At 40.3% G+C, this 21,076-nt stretch overlaps 1 protein-coding gene across 5 annotated transcripts in view; it reads right to left on the reverse strand.

Annotated features, from left to right (window-relative positions):
- LOC138818540 (intracellular hyaluronan-binding protein 4-like) overlaps positions 1 to 18,615 on the reverse strand; it is a 44,335-nt gene extending 25,720 nt beyond the window's left edge. Inside the window, exons 1-4 of one of the 5 annotated variants that reach the window (XM_070009442.1) lie at positions 18,487 to 18,615; positions 6,768 to 6,930; positions 5,834 to 5,884; positions 1,234 to 1,371 (exon numbers count right to left, since the gene is read on the reverse strand). In XM_070009442.1, the coding sequence (XP_069865543.1) occupies positions 1,299 to 1,371; positions 5,834 to 5,884; positions 6,768 to 6,930; positions 18,487 to 18,541 (342 nt within the window). In that variant the 5' untranslated portion in view covers positions 18,542 to 18,615 and the 3' untranslated portion in view covers positions 1,234 to 1,298. Of the gene's footprint in view, positions 1 to 1,233; positions 1,372 to 5,209; positions 5,889 to 6,767; positions 6,931 to 9,356; positions 9,451 to 18,486 lie in introns of those variants that run through there. The other 4 variants (XR_011369187.1, XR_011369186.1, XM_070009443.1 and 1 more) reach the window with 4 other exon arrangements.
- Between the last annotated feature and the right edge of the window lie 2,461 nt (positions 18,616 to 21,076).

Here is a 21,076-nt window from a genome sequence, read left to right on the forward strand (position 1 = left end):
AATCTTGTTTCCGTGTGTGGTCAAATGCATCAAAACCTCTATTCCTGGGACCGCCTCTCCCTCTGCTTCTCATGCCCCCTTTTGGGCTTCCACATCCTTTCAGCGGCCTGTCTCAATCAAACCTGTCCACTGGTCTAGTCAAAGATGACAATGCAATATGATAAGAGAGCCCAAGCCTCTGCCCGTGTTCTGCCTCATCCAGGCTCCTGTATGGTGTGGTACACTACCAGGATCTGGTGGTGTAATCACCTGCCCGCTTTCCCTTCTGCCCATCCTTGTGCTTTCTGAGGACCTACTTTTTTTCTACTAGACTCCAAGATGTAGTTCTAAATGAATACATCTTTTTAATCATTTTAACACCTTGTTTATTAACTTTTTAAAATTTGTATAGGCTTTCCAAAACATTTTCCCTAAAAACAAATTACTTATTTAAAAGAGATCCTGGCTGGGCGCCGGTGGCTCACGCCTATAATCCTAGCTATTAAGGAGACAGAGATCTGAGGATCAAAGTTCAAAGCCAGCCCAGGCAGGAAAGTCTAAGAGACATTTTATCTCCAATGAACCACCAGAAAACTGAAAGTAGAGCTGTGGCTTAAAATGGTAGAGCACTAGCCTTGAGCAAAGAAGTTCGCAGAAAGTTCCCAAACCCTGAGTTCAAGCCCCATGACTGACCAAAACAAAAACGGATCCTGAAATCAAGTAATCCGGATTATTAATAGCTTCAATACTTGCACCAGTAAATTATCCTACCATTCTCTCATGGCTAAGAAAAGCCATTCTTACCACAATAAAAAAAAAGATCGAATTTACAATTTTCTTTTTTTGAAAACAAATGCAGAAATGAAGATTAATCTTACATTTTTCATATAAAACATTATGCTAAATAAATTCTCTACATTGGCTTTTCTACCTTCTAACAAAACCCAAACCAATTTTAAAACAGAACATTTTTTTCTGATTTAAAATTCTATTCTTTTCCAATTTTCTTTATTAGCATTTAATGTAATTTTGAGAAATTATTTTTTTTTAATTGTATTTTATTTTATTTGAGAACATACTGTACAGAGGGGCTACAATTACATGGGCAGGATAATGCATACATTTCTTACCAAGCATTGCAGCCTCCTCCTTTGTTTACCCTTCACTTCCCTTCCCCGCCTCCCCCCTCCCCCCACCCAATTTTACCCCCCTCCCCCCACCCAAATATACCCCCCTCCCCCCCCCACACCGACATTGTAAAGCTGGTTTTGACATGACATTTTGTACTTCTCATTGTTGCAACAGGTCCATCTGAATCCTTAAACGACTTGTTTGTCCCCATCTCCTCCACATGTTATACTGACATCAAATATAGTGAAAGCGGGGGTTACACTGTGGGGGAGGGACATACAAAGCAACAAAGAAATAATCTTATAAATGCGTTAGAAACACATGCATGAAAGAAATGAAAACATTAAAATACATATTTAAGGGTTCATTTTCCTAACATCACATTATCTGACCTTTTCTGCTTGACTCATACCTATACTAGATATTGCAAATAAGGGAAACCTATCAAAATTCCTTACGTAAATTATACTAGACATAGAAATACAGAAAAAAATCATAGCACATTATGAATTGTTAGAATATAGTCCAAAGGCTAATAATTTTTAAAATAATTTTTATTGAGATTCAGTGATTACATAAAATTCACAAATTTCACAGTATTGTGGGATAGTAATACTTAAAGTCATATACACATTTTAACCTTTACAAGGCAAATTGTCATTATCATGGTCTATAAAGTTTGTGAATTCTATAAGTTTTGACAATACAACTATTTCTTCCAAATCGGTTGATATGTACCTTTCTTTCCTTTTGTTTAGTGTAAGCTGCTCCCTCTTTCCCTCTAATTCTCTCCCTTCCATTGCTGCCCTTGAATTCCTTAGTTCATTTTCATTCAATGTCCAATGTAGCTGATGTGCCCCTCTGTTATATAGTCTCCTATTTTCCTCTGATTCTGTGTCCTGCTCCTAGCTCCCCTCAGATGTGCACATATATATGGTAAATATATATGGTACATATATATGGTACATATATATGGTATCTATCTATCTATCTATCTATCTATCCATCTATCTATCTATCTATCTATCTATCTATCTATCTATCTATCTATCTATCTATCTATCTACCATATATAAGGTCGAGAACATGGAGTCATTTAGGAATGATATGACAAATTAAGTAGAGGTCCTTTGTTTCTTGAATCCTGTTTATTTTGTCATATCTCTTTGCATTTTGGATTTAACATTCACATATCAGGAAGCCATGTGCCAATTGTCTCTCTGATCTTGGCTTACCTTGCTTGAAATGATTTATTCTAATTCTATCAATTTCTGGTGAATACCATTATTTTATCCTTTCTAATGCCTGCATATTTCACTGTATGTATGTACTACAAATTTTTGATACATTCATCTGTAATGAGGCATCTGGGTTGTTTCCATATCTTAGCTATTGTGAACAGTGCTGCAATAAACATGGAGGTGCATGTGTCCTTGTATCCTGGTTCCTGTTGCTCAGGGTAGATGCCTAGGAGTGGTATGGCTGGGTCATATGGGAGGTCTATATTTAGCTTTCTGAGGACCCTTCAGACTGCTTTCCAAAGTGGTTGTGTTAGTGTACATTCCCACTAGCAATGCAAGGGTTCCTCTTTCTCCATATACCCTCCAGCATTTGTCATTGGCTGACATTAGGATGTGTTCCATTCTGACTGGTGTAAGGTGGTATCTCAGTGTTTTTATTTGCATTTCCTTTATGGCCAGGGATGATGAACATTTCATGTGTTTCTTTGCCATTTGTATCTCTTCTTCTGAGAAGTTTCTCTTTAGCTGCTTTCCCATTTAATATTTGGTTGTATTTGGGAGGATTTAGTTTCTTGCGTTCCCTGTATATAATGGATATTAGGCCTTTCTCTGATCTATTGCTGGTGAATATTTTTTCCCATTTACTTGGTTATCTTTCTAGTTTGGTTTCTATTTCTTCATCGATGCTGAAATTTTGTTTTAAGATAGTCCCATTCTTCGAGTCTCCAATTTGTTGTGACCCGGGGACTTTGTTCAGGAAGTTCCTGCCTGTGCCTGTAAGTTCAACTGTCTCTCCTACTCTGTCCTGCAATAGTTTCACAGGTTCAGGTTTGATGGGAAGGTCTTCAATTCATTTTGAGTTGATGCTAGTGCATGGAGACAGGTTGGGGTCCTCTTTTAGTTGTGTGCATGTGGCCACCTTGTTTTCCCAGCACCACTAGTTCTTCCACTGTATGTCTTTGGCTCCTTTGTCAAGTGTCAGATGAATATAGGTATGTGATTTTACTTCTGGATCTTCTAGTCTGTTCCATTGCTCTTCGGGTCTGTTTTTGTGCCAATACTAAGCTGTCTTTGTTATTATGGCTCTGTAGAAGAGCTTGAAATCTGGTATCGTGATTTGTCCTTCATGTTTCTTTTGCCTATAATTGCTTTGGCTATTCTCGGTTGTTTGTAACACAAATCTTTAAAAAAAGTCTACACAATACTTGAACAGCAAACACATACATGGGAAACAACATCAGTGAAAATCAGTCCTACATTTATAGAAATCTAGATCAGATAACAACAAAACACCAAAGTCTTCTCAAATATATTAATGATAGAAACCAAGCCTAAAATCATCCCTGTGTATATTGTAATCCTTGAAAACAGTATATATTCCATATACTTTTTTCCCATTTCCTTTGTTGTTGTTGTTGTTGTTGTTGTTGTTGTTGTTGTTTTGAGTTTGCATTTTTTGAAACGTAGTCTTCCTAATCTAACCCAGGATACAAACTTGCAATTATCCTGCTTCAGCCTCATAATTACTAGAACAACAGGTGTGAAGCAGCACACCAGGTCTTCTGTATTTTAAAACTTGATGAAAATTAAATAATCTTGTACTCAAGAAGTTTAATTCTTGACAAACTCCAACACAAAATGCAGAAGATTAACATATGGATCATGAAACCTGAGCTGGGTGTCAGTGGCTCACACGTGTAATCGAGCTACTCAGGAGGCTGAGATCTGAGAATTGTGGTTCAAAGACAACCTATGCAGGAAAGTTCGTGAGACCCTTATCTCCAATTAACCACCAGAAAACCAGAGAACACTGCCATTTACATTTGGTAGGAGTATCAGAAGTTGTGTCCTCTCAATGGGTCATGTGAGAAATACGTATGCTACAAAAATAACTGGTCTACACTTTATTCCAGATTAAAGAAGATAGAACACTTCGTGAAATTTGAATGCAAATTAAATAATTTAAAGAATCAGATAATAGTGCTATATCAATATTAATTACTTTAATAATTCTCTCATGGTTTTTGGCAAATACATAAAGTATTTAGGGATAAAGGAACACTCACAAATCTTATTTCTAAATGACAAAGAGAAAACTGTAGAAAAGGAGAGAATGGTAAAGCAAATATGTTAAGAAGTTTATATTCAGGGAATCCAAATGAAGGGTATAAGAGAATACTTTATGTAATTCTTGCCATGTTTTTATAAATCAAATTACTTTAAAAGAAATAAAGAAATGTCACTTCATTGTCTCATATCCCTGTGCCCCTACCATTACATATGTTATTTCACTTCACAGACAGATTTTCATGTCACAAAAATCTATCTTTTTAAGCCTACCATACTTATTAAAAAAAGAAAAACTGACATGTTCAATTATACTTTTTAAAGTTCCATACTTTTTAAAAATGATGGCAACGACGGTTTCTGCATTTGAACAAAAATTTCATTTTTTCCATAGAATAAAAGTCTGAGTAGAGAAAAAATACATAAACCTTTCAAAAATTTAGTTCTGCTCCAAGAAGCTTTACATATAAAAGTGGCCATTACAGAGAAAATTTGAAATAATCACCAAAAATAAAAAATAAAGTGAGCTTTTCCAGAACTTTCTCTAACCTTGTGAGAGATCCACCAGGTTGTGCATTGCTGTTTTATGTGTCCCTTCTAGTTAGTCACCATATGCACACCACTTCAGATGTGCTGCTCTCTGCTACAGGTCCTTTATTTACTTATTTCTAATTGACTCTAGCAGGGATGAGGTACACTTGACCCATGGGCCCTATAAGGCCTGAAAAATCATTTAGTACATGACAGGTTATAAATATCCAAATAGCGCTTGGTGGAAAATGGTTCCTTACTCCAGCCTTATAAAGCCATGTTCTTTGACTAAGACTTTGTTTCGGACAGGGTCCTAAATGAATTTGGATGGCAGGAAGTCAAAACACTTTGAGAAACTTGACTCCCTGAATACAGAACTATCTTACTAACAGGAGGCATAAGCAAAATAATAACTACGTTTGTAGAAGGCTTTGCTCTGACTCAGGAGACATGGTAGAATGCACCAGTCCTATGCATTACTTCACACCAGAGAACTTTCCAGAGTTTGGTATCATGTATCATATTAGACTTTTCTTCACATGTCTCATGATAGCCTACTTAGCTGATCATAGAATTAAGAATCTGTTTCAATCTATTTAAGAGACAGAATTCATAATGCTAAATCAAAACCCTAATTATATCCCTACTCTAAAATTAGCTCCTTAGTGTAAAACTTCAAAGTAAAATTTTAAAGAATCCAATATACTCACCTGTTTTGGTTTTGTTTTGTTTTGCTGTGCTGGGGCTTGAGTTAAGGACTGTATGCTTGCTACAAAGGCACTCTACTTGAACCATGCCTCCAGTTCCTTTTGATTATTTACTTGTTTATTTTTTTCTGGTGTCAGTATTGGTCCTTACACTCAGGACCTTGAGCTTTTACTTACCTTTTTTTGTTGTTGTTTACAGCTGCTGCTGTATTAGGCCTCAGTTCTAATCTGGCTAATTGGAGAGAAAATATTATGGATTTTACTGCCTGGGCTGACTTCAAACTGTGATCCTCAGATCTTAGCCTTCTGAGTAGCTAGTACTACAGATGTGAGCCACTAGAGTCCAGCTATTTTGTTACTTTTGTATACTTGCTTTTGATTAGGCCAGCCTGGACCGCATATTTATGCTTCCCACATAGGTGAAAGGCATGTACCAGGACACTCAGCTTTTTATAAGTTAAGGTGGTGTCTCGCAAAACAGCTATGTTAACTCGTGTGAAACACTGCACTGTGTGCTTCTCATATTATGGAAAATATTTTTTTCCTTTGCAGTGGAATTAGACATTGATACTAGGGCCTTGTATATTCTAAAGGGCTCTCCCAATGCTCTACTGATAAAGTACATTCCAAGCCCATGGTTAATTTATTATTTATTTATTTTTGTTGTTCATGGGGTTTGAACTCTGGGCCTGGGTGATATCTTTCAGCTCTTCATCTCAAGGCTAGCACTCTACCATTTAAACCATAGCACCACTTCCTGTTTTCTGGTGGTTAATTAGAGATAAGAGTCTCAAGGATTTTCGTGCTTGGGGTTGCCTTTGAACCACGATCCTCATATCTCAGCCTCCTGAGTAGCTAAAATTACAGGCATGAGCCAACAGAAACCAGCTCCACATTTAGTTTTAATTATACAACTGGCCCTGAATCTTGATATAAGGTCATCTCTGAAATACATGAAGATCTTTCAGGTGTCATCTAAAATAATAATGACTTGTTGCCTAAACTATCAAAATGTTCCTAAGATCTGTAATATGGAAAGGTCACAAAGGGTTATGGCTGTTCTGAAAAGTCCTCTGGTTCCCCAACCAACCCAGTTGAGGACTGTACATACATTTCAGCTGAAAACTTCTCAGCTGTAAAGTCGGCCTGCCTCTTGGCCTCAAATGGTCCATATTCCCTGTAGGATCTCTGCTCAGCTCTATTAAGTATCACCTCTTTTCTCCAGCTGTCATTCCAGCATTGTTGCTCCCCTTTTCTAGGAGTCCATTTCTGGCCTGCCAGCAGAAAACCAAAGCAGAGGGCTAAAACACAACATCCATGAAACACTAGGTACAATTCTATAGGTTCCTTAAGATTTCATTTTTCCAAAAACCAGTTGGAATACCACTGGATAAATGGGAATTTCAGGGGAAAAAGTTGCTGATGTTATTTTCTAGAATTTATTCATTTTAATAAAACCTTATTACTATTATGACTTCACTTATGTTTTAGAGAGTATACAATAAACCATATACTTATAGGTATCTTTTTCTTTCTTTTTGTTGTTGCTGTGTTTTGAAATAAGGTCATTACATATGTTTGAGATTAGCCTGGAACTCACAATCATTCTGTATCAAGACTCCTGAGGGTTAAAATCATAGGCATGCACCACACCTGGTTAATTATAGATGACCTCTATTAACACAATTTAATAAACTAACTACATTTCACATTTCAAAAGCAGCTTTATGAAACCATAGTTCTAAACCTCATCCAGGAAAGTAGTACATACCAGTACCTTTGATTGTAGTTTAAAGTACAATATTAGATTGTACTTAACATTGTATTTTAAAAAGATTTTCCTTCCCTTGAATGGGATTTATATATTTGCTATATGTCTCTAGTGTGGGCCTCAACTCAGTTTTCAACTCACTCAAGAAGGTATCTTTTTTTTGTCCATTTGAGAATCCAGCATCCAGGTGAAACAAGGACAAAGTGCTAACCCTCTTTTGTCTTTTCTCTTCTGCTGCTTTAGAATATGCAATCAAATCCTGTATTTTAAGCCATCTAATAAGTTAGTAAATAAATTTTGAACTTTGTCATTTCTTAAACTGTCTTCCAAAATTGTCTTTTTCCCCTTAGATTTAGAAGGGTCCTCAAATATTATTTATAGCTTTTGCTATACTTCTTTGATTTTCCTTAGGAGTAATTACACCACGCTGATAGTACATATAGAAAAATATTAAAATTTATTCAAATAATGGATGTACATCTCATTAAATTCCTCTCATGTATCCACAATAAAAATACAGGCATAGAGCTGGGAATGTGGCTTAGTGGTTGCCTACCATGCAAGATGCCCTGTACCACACAAACAGAACAAGGCAGAAGTGGCACTGTGGCTCAGTGGTAGAACACTACTCTTGAAAAAAAGCAGTTCAGAGACAGTGCCCAGATCCTGAGTTCAAGCCCCAGGACTGGCAAAAATTACAAACTTTAAAAATACAGGGATTTTTTTTCAGTTTTCTCATTATTATTTCCTAACTAAACTTTATACTCTAACACAAATAAGTAAGTACTATCAAGTCTTAAAATAAAAATCCTGTTTGTACATCACGAATATAAAATTATGTAATTACCTTGAATATAAAATGTTTTTGAGTGTCAAATATTGCACAAGGGATTTAAGTTCACTCTATGGCTCTAATATCCTATAATATCAATAACTATTTAAATCTAACTTACATCACTTTATGATATTTTCATAGAGGATTATACTTCTACTGTAGAAACAAATCAGATCAACCAAAATAGAAGGGGTAGTTGAAATCAGGGGGAAAATGTCACTAAGTTGTTAATAAGTTGAGCCAGGCACTGGTGGGTCACACCTGAAACCCAAGCTACTCAGAAGGTCAAAAGCTGAGGATCATGGTTCAAAGCCAGCATGGCAGAAAATCCATGAGGCTCTTATCTCCAATTGAGCACCAGAAAAACTGAAATTAGCACTGTGGTTCAAAGCGGTAGAGTGCTAGGCTTGAACAGAAGATCTGAGGGACAAAATCCAGATACAGAGCTCAAGCTCCACAACAACAAAACAAAACAAAACAAAACAACAAAAAAAACAAGTTGAAGGTGAGTACTGGTGGCTTATTCCTGTAGTCCTAGCTACATGTAAGAATGGAATTTGAGGAGCAGAGTTGGAAGCCAACTTAGGCACAAAAGTTATGTGATCTCTAAGAAAGCCAGAAGTGGAGCTGTGGCTTCAAGTGGTAGAGCACTAACCATAAGCAAAAGAAAAAGCTAAGGGACAGAGCCCAGGCCTTAAGTTCAATTCCTAGAATTAGCACCTACATAAATAAAGTTAGCAAAGTGAAAAATTAAAAGATTTGCTGTAGATTTTCTATTTGCAACCCATAAGCATTTGTGTTTTACCATTATAGTATCTCCATTCAACTACAGAATTACTTCATTGATTATTCTACCTTCTTTCTGCTATCTCATTTTTAACTATATCAATTAAACTTGCTTTATAGTAAAGTCATTTCCATCATTTCTGTATGTATATTGAAGTGTTAAATAGAATTGGCTACTTACTAGGATATTTACCAATATCCTGCAAATACAATATTCTCCCTCTAAATCTCCAAAGACCAAAGCTAATAGTGACAGACATTTTCCCCCCAAATCAGTTGTAAGAGGCCAAAACTGCAATTGAACCCACCTTGCTTTTCCACACTAGAACAGCAGCTTGCATTTCACCAGCCTTTTCCAATAAAAGGCTTGCATTAGCATTGGATCACTGATCTAAACACAAGCTTAGAAAAGGAAAAGAATACAGTAAAATTTCCAGCAAGAGTTCCCATAAAATAGTTGCATTTTGGCTCAAAGGGTTTCTAGGCTCTGAAGAAAGCTGAGGAAAGCGAGCTGAAACAGTCTCTGATGGTTCGAGAATATACTGAGCAAAGGGCCTCTCATAGGTTTCTGTACAGCTTTGGATAGTTTAGTACAGTAAAACTTCCAATTCCACGGGGCAAGCATCTAATTCCCACATTCTGGAGGATTAATGTTTCTGGTGTATGTCAAAAAGTGTATTCCCAAATGCTTGACATTTCTCTATGCTAAGCATTCACTCAATCTTCAGACTAAATTTAAAATGTTTCATTTTGCCTAACATCAACTTATCTGACAGTTTCTGTTTGTCTCAGACATATACTAGTTGTTGCAAATAAAGGAAACCATAGGATCTATGTTTCTTTGGGCCTGGCTTACTTCACTTAATATGAGTTTTGCCAAGCATTTCTATTTCCTAACTAATGGGGCAATGTCATTGTTTCTGATGGAGGCATAGACTTCCATTGTGTATACATACCACATTTTCTTGATCCATTCATCTATTGAGGGGCATCTGGATTGGAACCCCAAGATAAGGATTCAAATGTTTCTTCTTTTCTTTTTTATTATGAGAATACCGTACAGAGGAATTACAATAACATGGGCAAGATAACGAGTACATTTCTTATCAAGCATTGTAGCCTCCTCTTTGTTTCCACTTCCCATCCCTTTCCATACTCCCCCCTCTCCCCACCCGACACTCCCCCCACCCCTCACCAAAGTTGTAAAGTTCGTTTTTTGACATAACGATTAATACATCTCATTATTGCAATGAGTCTACCTGTATCCTTAGTTAAACGATTTGTTTTTTCCCTTCCCCTCCACAAATTATACCAACATCAAATACAGTGAAAGCATGGGTTATACAGACAAGGGACTCATATCTAGAATATACCTAGAACTTAAAAAATTAAATCCCCCAAAACCAAATCTTCAAAGAAACAACTGCCCAATAAATAAGTGGGCTAACGACTTAAAGAGAAACTTCTCTGAAGAGGAAAGGATAGTCAATAGATACATGAAGAAATGTTTTTTTTTTTCTCTCCTGCGGTTGTTTCGAACATATTTGTAAGATGATTTCTTTGTTGCTTTTTATGTCCCTCCCCTATGGTATAATCCCTGCTTTCACTGTATTTGATGTTGGTATTGAAAGGTTAAAGTTTTGAGGCAGTGACCACTTGTTGCTTGTTTGTAGCAAAGCAACAAATGGGGCTAAACTGCACTGTTGTGTGCCTTTATAAGACCTGAAAATCCTTAGCTCAGGGCTCTCCTCCTGGGCTCCGCTGTGTCGGAGTTGAAGACGAGGCCCAAGCTGCAGCCTGTTTAAATAAAACAGCTGTAGAATCTGACTCTCGGTGAGAGGTCTATTAGGGATCTAGTAGCCGTGGCAAAAACAGGAAAGGAAGGACAGAAAACATGAAATTGAGCGTGAAAAGAGAGACTGGGTAAAGGAAAAGAGGCCAGACTTGTTGGAATCGCCACTATCACATGCTGAGCATACATGGTTCACAGAGGGCAGCAGTTTCATTTGAGATGGAACAAGATACGCAGGCGCAGCAATCATCACGGACACTGAGATAGTGTGGGCAGAAGCACTCCCCCAGGGAATGTCTGCACAAAGAGCAGAGCTAGTGGCACTAACAAAAGCCCTACAAATGGGAAAATGGAAGAGACTAAACATTTACACAGACAGTCGGTATGCTTTTGCCAACGTGCATGGCCATGGAGCCATTTCCCAAGAGAGGGGGCTGCTGACAGCTGAGGGAAAATATATTAAAAACAAACAAGAAATTTTAAGCCTCGGCTAGATGGGAACCAGCAAATATTGCCATTATGCACTGCCCTGGCTATCAAAACGGAACTGATTCTATAACCAAAGGAAATAACTTGGCCGATCAGGCAGCTAAGGAGTTGGCCCTCCAGCCCAGAGCTGACTCTAGTAGACCCAGGGCCACGAGCTTTGCCTCCTGAGCCTCAGTATCCCCAAGAAGACTTGCAGTGGATAAAGAAAATTCCCATGGCCTATAAACCTCTGGACAGAGAAGGAAAACTGGTGAGGGGAAAGTTATCTTGCTAAAAAGATTGGGGAAGGGGATTCTAAAGAGAATCCATTGCGTCCCTCACAAGGGAACACGAAGACTGCAGGACATGCTCTAACACTCCAAAGTAAAAATCAACTCATCAAGGACATTGTTAAAAATTGTGAAGCCTCATAGCTAGCAAGATCAATAGAAAACCCACCGATTGGGAGAAGATCTTTACTAGCCATACAACTGACAAGGGTCTCATATCTAAAATATACTTGGAACTCAAAAAATTAAACCCCCCAACAACAAATCCTCAAAGAAACAACTGCCCAATAAATAAGTGGGCAAAAGATTTAAAGAGAAACTTCTCTGAAGAAGAAAGAAGGATGGCCAATAGACACATGAAGAAATGTTCAACATCCCTAGCCATAAAAGAAATGCAAATCAAAACAACATGGAGATATGACCTCACTCCAGTTAGAACGGCAAAAATCAAGAACTCTAACAACAACAGATGCTGGAGGGGATGTGGACAGAAAGGAACTTTACTTCATTGTTGGTGGGAATGTAAACTTGTTCAACCACTTTGGAAAGCAGTATGGAGGTTCCTCAAAAGACTTCACATAGAACTCCCCTATGACCCAGCAATCCCACTTTTGGGCATTTACCCAAATGTATACAAACAAGACCACACTAAAGCTACCAGCACAACTATGTTTATTGCAGCATTATTTACCATAGCTAAGATATGGAACCTACCCTGATGCCCCTCAGTAGATGATTGGATCAAGAAAATGTGGTATATATACACAATGGAATTCTATGCCTCCATCAGAAAGAATGATATTGCCCCATTTGTTAGAAAATGGAAAAACTTGGCAAAAATTATATTAAATGAAGTAAGCCAGGCCCAAGAAACATAGGTCCCATGGTTTCCCTTATTTGTAATATCTAGTATATATATGAGTCAAGCGGAAAAGGTCAGATAATGTGATGTCAGGAAAATGAACCCTTAGATGTGTATTTTAATGTTTTTTTCTTCCATGCATGTGTTTCTTACGCATTTATAAGATTATCTCTTTGTTGCTTTGTATGTCCCTCCCCCACAGTATAACCCCTGCTTTCACTATATTTGATGTCAGTATAACTTGTGGAGAAGATGGGGAAAAACCAGTTGTTTAAGGATACAGGTGGACCTGTTGCAGCAATGAGAAGTACAAGTTGTCATGTCCAAAACGAGCTTTACAACGTCGGTGTGTGGGGGGGAAGGAATAGGATTGGGATGGGGGGGAGGGGGGAGGCTGGGAAGGGATGTGAAGGGTAAACAAAGGAGGAGGCTGCAATGTTTGGTAAGAAATGTATGCATTATCCTGCCCATGTAATTGTAACTCCTCTGTACAGTATGTTAACAAATAAAATAAAATTAAATTTAAAAAAAATTGTGAAGCCTGTCAGCTCACCAATGCCACCAATCAACTGGTTACAAAGGGAGCTTGCCTCCGTGGAGATAGGCCAGGTGTGTATTGGGAAGTAGACTTCACAGAAATTAAAACTGGAAAATTTGGATATAAATATTTGCTAGTTTTTGTAGACACTTTTTCAGGATGGGTTGAAGCCTACCCAACAAACATGAGACTGTGAAAATCATGGCTAAGAAGATCCTGGAAGAAATCCTACCCAGGTATGTCTTCCCATCCACTGTTGGGACAGATAATGGATGGGCCTTCATCTCAAAAGTAAGTCAGGGAATAGCCACAGCACCTGGGATGGATTAGAATGTGCACTGTGCTTATAGACCCCAGAGTTCAGTGCAGGTAGAAAGAATGAATCAGAAAGGAGACCTTAAATAAATTGGCCTTGGAGACTGGCGCAGATTGGGTATCACTCCTTCCTTTTGCCCCTGTTTAGAATAAGAACTTCACCCTATCAGTTTGGCTTTACTCCTTTTGAAATAATGCATGAACCCCCTCCACCCATTATCCCTAGTCTTCAGACTGAATTGCTTGCTGATTTGGATGATACTGAATTTCTGTGTAAGCTTGACTATTTACAGCTGTTGCATAAGAGTATGTGGCCCCAGCTTAGAGCATTATGATTCTGCTTCTATTCCTACCCCCCATTTGTTTAAACCAGGGGACTGGGTGTTTGTTCGAAGGCACAACTTGAGATCTCTGGAACCACGGTGGAAGGGACCTTACATGGTGCTACTGACTACTCCTCCTGCCCTTGCTGCTTGGATCCACTGCTCCCATGCCAGACCAGCTGAACCCTTTGCCCTGGATGACCGTGGGGAAACATGAGAAGTCTGCAAGCATCCTACCCAACCACTCCGCATACACCTCAAGAAAAGAAAAATAAACTGATTGTTATTGATATTATTGTTTAATATTATGGCTAAGGTCAGAGAGGGACTATACCCGTTCAAGTTCGAGAGGTATTGGAATTTAGTTTTGGCCCAGAGCTACAAGATTGTGTCTCAGGACTATAAGTCAATGGGGGGGAAATGAAGGGTTAAAATTTGGAGGCAGTGACCACTTGTTGCTTGTTTGTAGCAGAGCAATAGGTGGTGATAAACCACCTGGGTGTGTACCTTTATAAGACCTGCACATCCTTAGCTCAGTGCTCTCCTCCTGAGCGCCACTGTGTCAGAGTGTAAGATGAGGCCCAAGCTACAGCCTGTTTAAATAAAACAGCTGTAGAGTTCTTCTTGGTGGGGGTCCTGTGACCTTGGCATAACATGTATAATTTTAAAGGGGAAGGAAAAAAACACATCGTTTAAATAGGGATACAGGTGGACCCATTGCAACAATGAGATTTACAATACATTATGTTGAAAAATGTACTTTACAACTTTGGCAGGGGTGGGGGTGGGGTGGATAGGGGAAAGGACGGGAATGGGAAACAATGGAGGAGGCAACAAGGCTTCATAAGAAATATACTCATTATCTTGCCCATGTAATTGTAACCCCTCTGTATGGTTTTTTCACAATAAAATAAATAAATAAAATATTTAAGTAGAGAAAATCACAGACCTTCATAACAGGGCTTACAGAAATTTGTGTAGAACTTTAACACTCATTACAGATAAATTTAGTACAGTAACTACATAAATGGAAATTAATGAGGTGCTTTCTTCTATTATGCACCTTGAAAAAAACTACAATGTTATTCTACCTATAAAATTACCTCAAGATTTGTAAATATATATCTCAAAAGCCAGATTGCCTAGACTCTAAATGGACAGAAAAGTTGGTAGTGCACTGTCAGGCAGGAAGTGGACTGCATCCCAGATTATATCACTTAAGTTTTGAAAAAAGAAAAAGCACTGTGCATTTATGTAATTAAATTTGTGTATATAAATTCACAGTGCTGATGTCAGGAAAAATAAAGGGTGTTCATTCAATGTCATACATGTTTAAAATTTCCACCACAGGGTAGGACTATAGTTCATTGATAATGTCCTTTGGCCTGGCTTGCTTGAGGCCCCAAGTTTGATCCTCAATACTATAAGAAAAAAATGACAAAAATTTATTTTAAAATTGAAAACTGTGAAAAGTCAGCTTATTAGCAATACTAGCTGCAGTGTCACACTCTTCTAAAGGACACAACATTTTCATTTGTTTAAAAAAATGAAGCTAGACATGAAGTCATGATGGCATGCACTTCTAATCTCAGCTTTGTAGGAAGCATAGGGAGACAGCTATATCTAAAAATTAGTGAGGCCATCAGTTCAAACTATTACAGCAAAAACTACGTAGATCAGTAAATAAATGGAGAATCCTTGCCTCATTTAATTTTATATTTCTCTAATTTGAGAAAAAAAGTAAGGTAAAAGTGCATTATCTCATTTGATTAAGTAAGGTCATACACTTACTGACATACCGAATAGCATTTGGTTTTCAGCATCTTTATTTTACAGATTTTATTTTACAGACTTCTGATTCTCAAGCAACAAATCTTCTCCACACAGATAAAGGTAGAGTCGCGATTTTCACAAGTCAAGGTGCTAGCACTTAAAATTTTCTGACAGGGCATGAACTCACACTTTGTGTGTGTATGTGCACACATGTATATGTGAGTGTGCACGCATGTCCATGCTCAGGCCTGAGCACTGTCCCTCAAGATTTCTGGCTCAGGGTTGTCACTCCACCAATGAACTGCAGCCCCACCATGGTTAACAGGAGGTAAGTGTCTCCTGAACTTTCCTGCCAGGCTGTCTTTGAACCTTGATTCCGTTTTAGCATCCTGAAGACCTAGGAGAACAGGCGTGAGCTTCTGCTGCCTAGAAAGCAGTGGATGAGTCTTGACCAAGCCAGGAATAGGCAAACAAGCTCTGCTAACGATAACAACTACACACCTAAGATCACTACTCAGAACATTGACAACTACACACCTAACTGCAGTACTCAGAACAGTGACAACTGCACACCTAATCTCAATACTCAGAACAGTGACAACCACACTCAAAACTACAATACTCAGAAAACTGAATACAGAACACCAAACCTCAATACTCAGAACAGTGAAAACTACACACATAAGCTCAGTACTCACAACATTGACAACTGCACACCTAAATTCAACATTCAGAAAAGTGACAACTACAAATCTAATCTCAGTAATCAGAACAGTGACAACTGTACAGCTAACATCAATAATTAGAACAGTCAAAACAGTGACAAATGCACACCTAATCTCACTACTCAGAAAAGTGACAACCACACACCTAACCTCAATACTCAGAACAGTGATGACAGCACACCTAACCCCAACACTCAGAACAGTGACAACTACACACCTAACCTCAACACTCAGAACAGTGACAATTGTACACCTAATCTCAACTCAGAACAGACACAGCTACACACCTAATCTCAATACTCAGAAAAGTGATAATTTCACAGCTAACCCCAGTACTCAGAACAGTGAAAAATACACACCCAACCTCAATACTCAGAACAGTGAAAACTACATAGCTATACTCAATACTCAGAATCGTGACAACCACACTACTAACTTCAATACTCAGAACACTGACAACAGCACACCAAACCTCAATACTCAGAAGTGACAAATATACACATGAACTCACTACTCAAAACAGTGGCAATTACACACCTCATTTCAACACTAAAAACAGTGACAACCAAACACATAACCTCAGTACTCAGAACAGTGACACCTGCACACCTAACATCAATACTCAGAACAGTCAAAACAGTAACAAATGCACATCTAATCTCAATACTCAGACTAGTGACAACTGCACACCTAACTTGAATACTCAGAACAGTGACAACAGAACACCTAAACTCAACACTCAGAATGGTGACAACTACACATCTAACCTCAACACTCAGAGCAGTGACAACTACACTCCTAACCCCAGTACTCTGAACAGTGACAACCACACACCTAACATCAATACTCAGAACAATGACAATAGCACACCTAACCTCAGTACTCAGATCAGTGACAACTGCATATCTCAAACACTCAGAAAAGTGACATCCACACACCTAACTTCAAAACTCAAAACAGTGACAACTGCACACCTAACATCAATATCAGAACAGTCAGAACAATGACAACTGCACACCTAACCTCACTACTCAGAACAGTGACAGCTATATACCTAACCTCAGCACTCAGAACTGTGACAACCACACACCTAACTTAAATACACACAAAAGCAACAACTGTACATCTAACTTCAGTCATCAGAATAGTGACAACTACATACCTAAACTCAATACTCAGAACAGTGACAAATACACACCTAACCTCAGTTTTCTGAACAGTGACAACTACCACATAACCTCAGTACTCAGAACAGTGACAACCGCACACCTAACCTCGACTCAGACCAGAGATAACTACCCACCTAATCTCAGTCAGAACAGTAACAACTACACACCTAACCTCAACACTCAGAATAGTGACAACTACACATTTAACCTCAGTACTCAGAACAGTGACAACTACACACCTAACTTCATTTCTCAGAAAAGTGACAACCACATACCTAACCTCAATACTCAGAACAGTCACAATTGCACATCTAACCTCAACACCTAGAACAGTGACAACCACACAGCTAACCTCAACAATCAGAAGAGTGACAACCACACACCTCACCTCATGAAAACCACTCGCCTCACTCAGCACTCAGGGAAGAAGTGGGAGGCAGGTGCAGATGCCTCAGGCCAGGGCGGGTCAGGTGGAAGTGTTTTCTGAGGTGCCCTTCCTCTTCCTGCACCAGGCCATGGTCTGATGAGGCAGGAGACATCTAGTAGCTTGGAGGTGCCAGGGTTAGGAACGCCTGTCTTAGAGCAGTCAGGGGTGATTCAGGAATGCAAGTGCAGCCAGGCCAGCGCCAGTTAGAGAAAGGCAACCCCACCCCCCGTCCTCTGTGGCCCCCCACCGGCCACCCCCTTCCCTTCATGCTGGTAGCACCAGCCCGCTCCAGACTTGCTTGCTGGCTCGGTGGCACCCCAGGACCACCTGGGGCGCCAGCCAGGCTCCCCGTTTCATAGGCTCCCACCTTCCTGGCCAAGAGCACTCTTGGCACATGAAATGCCTCCAGGGCGCTCATCCTCGCTGCACACAGTGCCTTGGTCTCATGCCGAGGATCTAGGCAGCTGGCCTGGTTGTCCTGCACCCGGTGCCCTTCCTCTCCTCTCCTACCCATGTACCTGGTGGCTGAGGGCCTGGGCTGTCCTGCCAAGGCTCACCGGGCACCGGGAGGCTCTTGAGCTCCTTCTGAGACTCCCTGTGGCTGCCGCCAGCGTCCAGCCTGGGAACCTAAGTTCCTGTGTAGCTCCACCGGAGCTGCAGCCACCATGGCGGTCTTGTCTTGCTTGCGGCTATGCAGCTGCTGCTGCTGGCGAGAGCGATTGGCATCGCACAGGATGTGGAACTGGTCCTACTCACCTTCCAGCAGCTGGTAGAAGCGGTTGGCCACGACCCAGCAAAAGCTCTCCTGCATAGAATCGCTGGTGGTTGTCACAGGGCACCAGAACACCTTTATCCAGCTTTGGTCACTGCAGGTCTAGGCTGGCAGCCCACACAAGCAACGCTCAGCACATCCTGTGGCAAGGACCCATTCCGCCTGCCTCCTCCCTCTCTGCTGGGCTCTGTCCAGTCCCTCCAAGCACCTGCCCCTGCCACTGCTGCTACCGCTGCCTACCCAACCGCAGTGAGACAGCCAATCAGCACCCAGAGACATTCCCCTTTCCCAACCGGCGAGCCAGAGAGCCCAATCACAGGCCGGTGGCTGTTACTTCACTTGACCTCTGCACCCCACCCCCGGCCCATTCCGGAGAGATGGGGCCAGAGGTGAAACCACAACAGATGGACGCAGGTGACTTGCACTGCCAACCAGGGGGTCAGTCTTGGCTATCCTGTAACCGCATGGAATTGGGGTACTTTCCATGTCTGCCACACTTCTGTTAAGGTTACACATTAACATAGCCATTCAACAGCCATGTACTTAGCATTTAGTGTGTTGTTGAAGAAGCACCAGCTGCTTCTTGTTATGGACCTTAGACCTTAGTCTGCATACTGAGAAAAAAGAAGGAATCCTTTCTAACTTCCAGTCCAAGGTTCTACCTTGAAGATGTGATTCTTAGTGCAAGGAAATAGCCATGAGGACATGACTCCCAGCACAAGTGCAAGGATCTAATCATGAGGTCGTGACTCCCAGTGCAAGGATTTGACCATGAGGATGTGATTCCCAGTGCAAGTGTCTGACCATGAGGATGTGACTTCTAGTGAAAGGGTCTGACCATGAGAATGTGACTCCTAATGCACGAATGTGACCATGAGGATGTGACTCCAAGTGCTAGTGTCTAGCCATGAGGATGTGACTCCTAGTGCAAGGGTCTGAGCATGAGGACATGACTTCTAGTACAAGAATCTGACCATCAAGATGTGATTCCTAGTGCAAGGGTCTTACCATGAGGATGCGTGGGAAAGCTTTCCTTTGGAAATGAAGGTTAAGGTGAAAGGGAAAAGTGATAAGGGGCAGATGAAGACGTCTTGAGGTGGGATGGAGTGCAAACCTTATTAAGCTCAAAGGAAAGCAGTGTGACTGGGACTAGAAGGATTAGACAAAGACCTAATTTTAGTCTTTCTTCCAGGAGCAGTGCCTTAAACACAACCAATTTATATTTGAAAGGACCACTCTAACTGTGCTGTGAAGAAACTACAGTGGATTATCCAGGGAAGAACTGATGAGGTCACTTGGACTTAGGATGGTAGCAGTGGATATAAGTAAGAGTGACTAGATCAGCAGGACTTGGGACTGTGTTTGGTATGGATGATAAAGCTGATGTGACGATTCTTTTGCTGGCATGGGCATCTGAAATGGGAATGCTTGTCACAACTAAATACAACACTGGGAAGGGACCATGAGTTTCATCTTGGGCAAGTTGAGGTTGGTGATTGGATAGTTTTGTTTGTCATTTCAGACATTCAGTTAAGGCCTGGAGCTCAGAACAGATGGGTTTCTTTCAGGAAATCTTTCCCACATACTAGTGGCTGCCCCATCTTACAGACATCACTTTCTCTTACATTTTGGATTTTGTTCAGGTATCAGGTAACTGTGGACCACAGGGGAAACAGGGCCCCTTCCAGCCTCAACCTTCATTAATCTTACATCATTCATTGTAATTCCATTTCTTTGCCAGCAACTGCTGAGGAATAGGTTGCCTTGAATATCTGGCAGAGCAGATTGGAGGGGGAAAATTCAGGGCAAGCTTTTCTTATACGTAAAAAGAAATTGAAGCTGGGTACGGGTGGTATGCCTAGCATCCTAACTACTGAGAAGACTAATATGTCAGGATCGTGGTTCAAAACCATCCTGGGCAGACAAGTCTGGAAAAAACTCTTCTCTCCAACTAACCCTTCATTGCAACTACACATATGGAGAAAGCCTAGATCCTGAATTTTTTGGTACTTCCAACTTAACCCACTTGGGAACCTCCCTACCTCCCTACTTGTCATTAAATAAGTTCACCAATAAAATAAAGTGGGAAAAAGATAATATGGACAGAAGGCGTGTTTCATTTTTTACTTTTTTGTGGTCATGGGGCTTGAATGCAGGGCCTGCTTGCTGCCCTGAGCTTTTTTCTCTCATGGTTAGTGCTCTACCAGTTTGAGCCATACTGGCACTCCTAGCTTTCTGGTGGTTAATCGGAGATAAGAATCTCATAGACTGGGGTTGGGAAGGTGGCTCAGTGGTAGAGCACTTGCCTTGCATGCATGAGGCCCTGGGTTCAATTCGTCAGCACCACATAAGCAAAAAGACAAAAGCAGGAAGTGGCACTGTGGCTTAAGTGGTAGAGCACTAGCCTTGAGCTGAAGAGCTGAGGGACAGTGCCCAGGCCCAGAGTTCAGGCCCCATGACCGCACCAAAAAAAAAAAAGAATCTCATATCTCAGCCTTATGATTAGTATTACAGAAGTGAGCCACTGCCTTCTGGTTGGACAAAAGGTTTTGATAAATGCAGTGACATAGTTAA

This window comes from Dipodomys merriami, unplaced genomic scaffold (genome assembly GCF_024711535.1).
Source record: "Dipodomys merriami isolate MVZ:Mamm:240054 unplaced genomic scaffold, mDipMer1.0.p SCAF_775, whole genome shotgun sequence".
Classification (NCBI taxonomy): domain Eukaryota; kingdom Metazoa; phylum Chordata; class Mammalia; order Rodentia; family Heteromyidae; genus Dipodomys; species Dipodomys merriami.